This window comes from Octopus bimaculoides, chromosome 3 (assembly GCF_001194135.2).
Source record: "Octopus bimaculoides isolate UCB-OBI-ISO-001 chromosome 3, ASM119413v2, whole genome shotgun sequence".
Taxonomy (NCBI): domain Eukaryota; kingdom Metazoa; phylum Mollusca; class Cephalopoda; order Octopoda; family Octopodidae; genus Octopus; species Octopus bimaculoides.
The window spans coordinates 114,016,020-114,022,711 of NC_068983.1; the positions used below are offsets into that span (position 1 = coordinate 114,016,020).

The 6,692-nt window shown below is 36.4% G+C and overlaps 1 protein-coding gene across 1 annotated transcript in view; it reads left to right on the forward strand.

Moving 5' to 3' along the window:
• LOC106868453 (WD repeat and FYVE domain-containing protein 2) overlaps positions 1-6,692 on the forward strand; it is an 89,962-nt gene extending 83,270 nt beyond the window's left edge. The window contains exons 10-12 of the mRNA XM_014913727.2: positions 469-599; positions 3,401-3,509; positions 5,673-6,692. Of these exons, the coding sequence (XP_014769213.1) occupies positions 469-599; positions 3,401-3,509; positions 5,673-5,702 (270 nt within the window). The 3' untranslated portion in view covers positions 5,703-6,692. The remainder of the gene's footprint in view (positions 1-468; positions 600-3,400; positions 3,510-5,672) is intronic.

Here is a 6,692-nt window from a genome sequence, read left to right on the forward strand (position 1 = left end):
GCACAAGAGCCAGTCCAGGGGCACTGGCAATATATATATATATATATATAATCTAATTTCAATAATAGGATAAAAATCTTTTACAAGAATTTTATCAGGAAGCTAGTGTACAAAAAAATTCATAAGGGAAATTTCTATTCCCAAGAATATAATTATTCGTTTATATTTATATAATGGCATTACTACAGAATAATGCCACACACCAGACATCCGAATTAAACACATTCGGTACTAAAATGTGTTTATTTGGGAAGTCTGGTGTGTAGCATTATTCTGTAGTAATGCCCTTATATAAATATATATATATGATTATGTCTCTTCAAAATAGTTGGCGTGATTTGGCTGCTATTTCTAGCAGTTGTTAAGTTGCTCACTTAAGGGCTTATGAGGAATAGATGTAAAATGATGGTAATTCATGTCTCCTAACTTTATCTCTTTCTGTATAATTTTTTGTTTATTTTCTTGCAGCACCATTGCCGAAAGTGTGGTCGTGCTGTATGTGGCAAGTGTAGTGGTAACAAAACAACTATTCCTCCACTTGGTTATGAATATGAAGTACGTGTTTGTGATCAATGTTTCTCTGGCATAACAGATGAAGAGTAAGTATGGCTGTTGCAGTTCATCCTTCTTTCTTATTAATTTATTTTATGAATTCCAGTTTTATTGCTGCGTATGTTGAATGTATGGAGGCACATGTCTCAGTGGTTAAAGTGAGAGGCTCACTATCATGAGGTGGTGAGTTCAGTTCCTGGACTGGGCTGTGTGTTGTGTTCTTGAGCAAGACACTTTATGTCAGGTTGCCCCAGTTCATTCAGCTGTAGAAACGAGTTGGTGTCAAGCAGTATCAACTTTTGCCTTTTCCTTGGATAGCATCAGTGTTGTGGAGTGGGGAGGATGGTATGCATGGGCAACTGCTGGTTTTCTATATGCAACCTTGCCTGGACTTGTGCCTCGGAGGGTAACTTTCTAGCTGCAATCCCACGATCATTCATGACCAAAGGGGGTTTTTTATCTTATATGTTGAATATATGATGTGTTTATTACTGGTCAGATAGCGACATGGTTAGTGGGTCTCACATACTGACACTGAGATAATTATAACTCTAAGTTGTTAACGATCGAGCAGACCAATGATCAAAAGCATTCTAGCCATGATCATCAGGCCTTTTTTTTTTTTTTCACCTTTCAGACTTAGACCACCTTAACCTTTGGTAAGGTGTGGTTTGAAGGGGACCAGATCTATGGATGGAGCAAAGTACCAGATAGAAAGAAGGTGACATATGGGGTATACTTGTACAGTAGATAGAGCCATAAAAGTTCACTGACAGCTCAGGAAAGAATGGAAGGAAGCAGGGGACAAGAAACAGTATCAGGTGGTAGCGACCTGGATTGGAAGCATACCATGTCCTGGATTGCAAAGCAGTGTGTCTATATGAACAGGATGCTATTCGCACAATGTGTGTACATAATGATGGCAATGTGCTTAAACCTCTCCAATGCTGATAAGAGGCATGGAATTGTTATTATGAAAATTCATTGAATTAAGAGAATACATGGAATAGAAAGGGAATAATTCAAGTGCACCAAATATAGGAACCACTATATGGTGGCTATCTGGTCAAAATGGTCAATAACCATTTAGCATTCAGGTTACTTTTGTCAAATGTAATGCTTATTTATGAGGTATCAAAAGGTTCCTGGATCAGTCATGTTTAATAAAAAAAAATAACTTATTTACTTAAGTCTTAACATCATCTCCTTTGAAATAGTCACCCTGTGCAGCAGTACACTGATCCCTGCATTTCTGCCACTTTTGGAATCCAACCTGGAAGTCATTTTCCATACATGAGTCAAGCACGTTCTGCAATTCGCTCAAGATCTCCACAACAGTGTTAAAATGGTGACTCTTGAGCTGCATTTTCATCTAGGAGAAGAGATAGAAGTCCACGGGTACTGAATCTGGTGAATAGGACAGATGTGGAAGCAATACTATGTTGTTTTTCGCAAGAAACTCACAAGTGAGGAGAGCTTGGTGACAGGGTGCATTGTCGTCATGAAGAATCTAATTTTTTGCACTTCACAGATCCAGTTGCTTTAGCTGAATGTCTTCCCTCAAATACTTTAAAATGTTGCTGTAGAACCCTTGATTGATGGTTTGACCTTGGAGTATGAATTCTCAATGCACAACACCACATTTCCAAAGGTGACGCTCGTGGCAGGTCTTCCAGTTTGCTCATCATCTTCCAGGGACGTTCTACTTTTGAAACACCTGTGCCACTTGAAGCATTGTGTACGACCTATTGCCTCATCGCCGTACACTTGCTAAGGCATGCTCAATGTCTCTAGCAGACTTCCCAATAGCCTATTATCTTTGAAGAAAAGTGCCAAACATCAAAACTGAGCTGAGAATCAAAAGGTCTATAAGTAAATCAAGCAAAGGTTGGAAGAAAGATTGAAAGATTCTTCTGATTTCTGAGAAGTGGCCATGCTCAGTATGTAATGTAGAAAAGAGGCAGATAAGAATTCACCATGAAAACTGTGGGTACACAATGAATTCAAAGGGATTGCAGACAGGCTGACAAAGAAGGAACTTTGTATGTAGCAGACACCCCATTCCTTCTCTCTCAGTGAAAGGTGGACTATATCATGCTTGTGTACAAAGTATGATATTGAATGGTAAGGAAACATGGGCCCTGAATGTGGAGGATGTGAAGATAGAAAGAAATGAGGTGAACATATATTCAGTTGGATGTGTAACATTGGTGTGCATCAACTTTGGGGAACAAATGCACTGGAGACAAACTAGATATAAGAAGAATCAGCTGTAGTGTGTAAGAGAGAAGGCGACTGCACTGGCACACAGACTTGGGATGCCTACGGAGAATGACAATTGGGTTAAAGAGTACAAAGTGATTCAAGTGTATGGAACCTACAGAAGACAGGATGAAGTGAAAAATGATCTCGGGAATCTCACCCTCATGAAGATGATAGAGGAAAACAAGAGCAAGATTCTGTACTGGAGAAGATTCTTCCAACTCATGGGTGTATTTTAAAATATTAATGCAAAAACAATGTGCTGTATTGCAGACATTACCATAGAAAAGAATGTAAAATAGTAGTGTAACTCTTGTTATCATTGGTTTTAATCTTTTTAATACCAATTTTCCCATGTTGTTTTCATCGCAAGAATAAGATTTCAGTTAGCCAACTCCAGTATAATAGAGTTGTAGTTATTTTACTTAGCCTGTCCAAAATCTTGAGCTTGTTTAAGCACACAGGTAATTTTTACACTTTTGAAAAACAGTTTTAAAAAACCCATATAGCTGACAGAATAGATTTAATCCAAATGGTTATTTTTGTTCTCCTTTTTAAAAAGGCCAATTTAAAATTTTAATTGCAGAAGAGCTCCTCTTGCAACATTTCATGATGCCAAGCATAGTATTGTATACATGCATCTTGATGCAACACGCAAAAGACTCCTCACAGTTGGTAAAGACAGACTTATTAAGGTATGCAATAGAAATAGAAACTACTGCCATATTTGTTTCATTTCAGTTTTTCTATGATTTGCAGATATTTTGTTGTTGTTTTAGTCTGAGGTTGGCTTTCTTGAAAGATCTGTGTGATCTAGGCCAGGGGTTTTCAAACTGTGGTCCGTGGACAGCAAATACTTTTTATGGGCAATTTGATTTTATATATGTTTTTTAATCGAAATCTTTTAATTGACAATAAACCTATTTGTTAAATACTGTTAAATAAAGAAATGTAAAAATATGTTATTTTAAGCAAATATTTATCTATAAATTTCATAAGCGTTTATTAGGAGGTCCCTAAGGTAAAGCCTGAAATATAAAGGGGTCCGCAAGTCAAAAAGTTTGAAAACCCCTGATCTAGGCGACCTTGAGAATCAAGATGGGCAATAACTACGCCAGCTTGTAAGTTGAAATCCAGATCATCACCCAGTTCACTGAACTACTCATCCTAGCGTTATGTGATCGTTACGTTGATGACTGTATCAGCACAACTTCTACATCACCTTTGTCATCGCTTTTCACCCTGCCCTTAAATTCACATCTATCAACTTCTTGGACATTTCCATATCCATTAGCTGTATCTTTTACAAACCCATTATTTTCTATTTCTATCTCTCAATGTTACCTCATCCCACTCACAAAAAATCTGCCATCCCCTTCTCACAATTCTTACACCTCTGTATCTATAGCCTTGATTCTGAGATTCAGTATCAGCATATAGTCCACTACTTCATGTGTGTTAGCTCCAAATGGTAAACATTATCTACTTCCTCAACCATGATGTCAACTGTACCTCTGCCCTCATGGCTTATCTTCCCCCATCACCAACTGCATCCTTTTTACCTCCCTACCATCTTGCCACATTACCTCTCCTGTGCATTTTCCTACTGTACCTCCATCTCCTTGTCTGACCCCACTATTTTCCTTCCTGTTAACACACCCCCAATCTTCATAACTTAGTGATCGATCATTCTTCCACATCCCAGAACACTCGAACCAGACCCTTTGCTGCATTTGTCCTTTATGCATCACTATTTCATGTCCCACTACAAACATTTATTACATAAATTGTCAGCTATGCAGCCAGTTGTATATAGGTGACACTGGTCAAAGGTTATTTGGATCAGTTTAAAGGGCTCTTGCTAGACATCTGATGCCACAGCACTTGATCACATGGGGTTCACTATTTCAATTTGCCTAACAACAGTTTTTTGCACCTTTCCTTCTCCAGTATTGTCTTACACCATAGTTCTCTACCCCAACTAGAAGATGAATTGGATCTGATCTTCTGCGTTGGCATGATACATTTTCATGACTTGAACTTAATTCTTCTTTAGCTGCTTACATCCACACCCATACACAAAATATCACCACTCACAAGTACAGCCTTCAGTTGTTGATGTGTAGTTTTTCATCCCCTGCAACAAAATATGCTTAGAATTTGTATGCTTACATCTCTCTTTACCTATCAACATCTTTCCTCTTTCTACTATGCAACTTCATTTCTTCTTTCCAAATTTTTTTTTCTTTACTTTTTCATCAGAGGCAAACTCAACCATTCTTCAGTTTCTCCTTTGCAGCAGTGAACTAAACTATAGGTTGTACAGTCCAGATTCTTTCTGCTTTGCCCCTGAGAGTTTTTCCTCTATAATACTACATTTAACTTGGATGGCAAACTAGCCAATCAGATTACATTAAATATTTCATGATGGTCAAATGTGTTCTAACTATGAATGTCATCAATATGTTTAGAAGTACATTATTTCATTTCTTTTTAGTACAACAGTAAGGTGTAATGAGAGGTTTGACTGCTAGTCTTAGCAGATTGAGTCCGTGTATATTGGTTCCCTTGTTGGCATGTAAATATCATGAGTTGATCATGTCTGTAAATATGAGTTTATTTTAAATAAGTCTAGCATAACATCAAGAATGGTGCCAATTATAAAACACCCACCTCCCTTTTTCTTTATTATTGTTAATCACTCCAATTAATACAAATACATTTCTAAATATACATCTTGTACAGAATATATGGGAAATGTGTTTATAAAAACACAAAACAAAATAATATAGCTGTTGAATGTACACCTGTAACATTTTCATTGATTTTGATGGTCTTTATTCTTTATTTATTTCCAGATGTGGGATGTAAGTAGTGTACTACATTGAAAACAGTTGCCACAGATTTAAAATGGACTTTATGGTTACCTTACATTTCATATTTCTCTGGTCTTCTCACTGGGTTAGTTGAACAACCAGTACATGATAACTCAAAATCTCCAACAGAAATTAAATACTTAAATCAAAATATTTCTTGTGATCCTCACCTGGTTTGAGACAACCTTTTGCCAGAGAGACTGAAATCTTTTGAGATTAAATACCACAAATTGCACCATTCGAAATTCTTGTTGCCAGAGAGGCTCTAAAGAATAATGAATGCATTCTCCTGTCTGATATCAAGTATTGATACATACAGTATCAATTTTTTTTTTCTATCCCTTCCCTCCTCAGAATCAATTTAAAAATAAAGTACATCATGATCACACTTTTCCACACGTATTCTCAAAACATTGCCCCCCCCCTCTCTCTCCAATTCTTGCTACACATTTAGTAAGTAGAAAGGAAAAAAGTGCTGATACAAAACCATTTTCTTTTATATAATTTGTTAGTTAACTTCAGCCTACTTTTCCCGTGTTTCAGAAAAACCCTTACAAATTCTTAACGGGGCAGAAAGAATAATTACTTTCTTCCTATTAAAAATATCTGTGTTAAAACAACAGACATGTCCAAACTTTACAAAAGTATATTCAATCTCACACTTTGCTTCCTTTCTGTTAAGACATTATCTGAATTCTGACTATTGATAGTTATTTGTTGCGATATATTAATCAGAAAATCATGGGGGTGGGACTACATTTGAAATTTACATGTATATGAAATGTGTGTGTGTGTGCGTGCATGTGTGTGTGTATGAGGTATATACTTTACACTCAACCAAATGTTAGTTTAATTGTACATGCAAGAAGAGATCTTTGTTGTCCAAAATAACTATTTTTTAAACAACTTTATCCTCTAATATTCTTTGTAAATTATTTTGTTTTTCAAGTTTAGGATTGTATATTATAATAAATTACCTTGCAATATTTTTCTTTAATATAA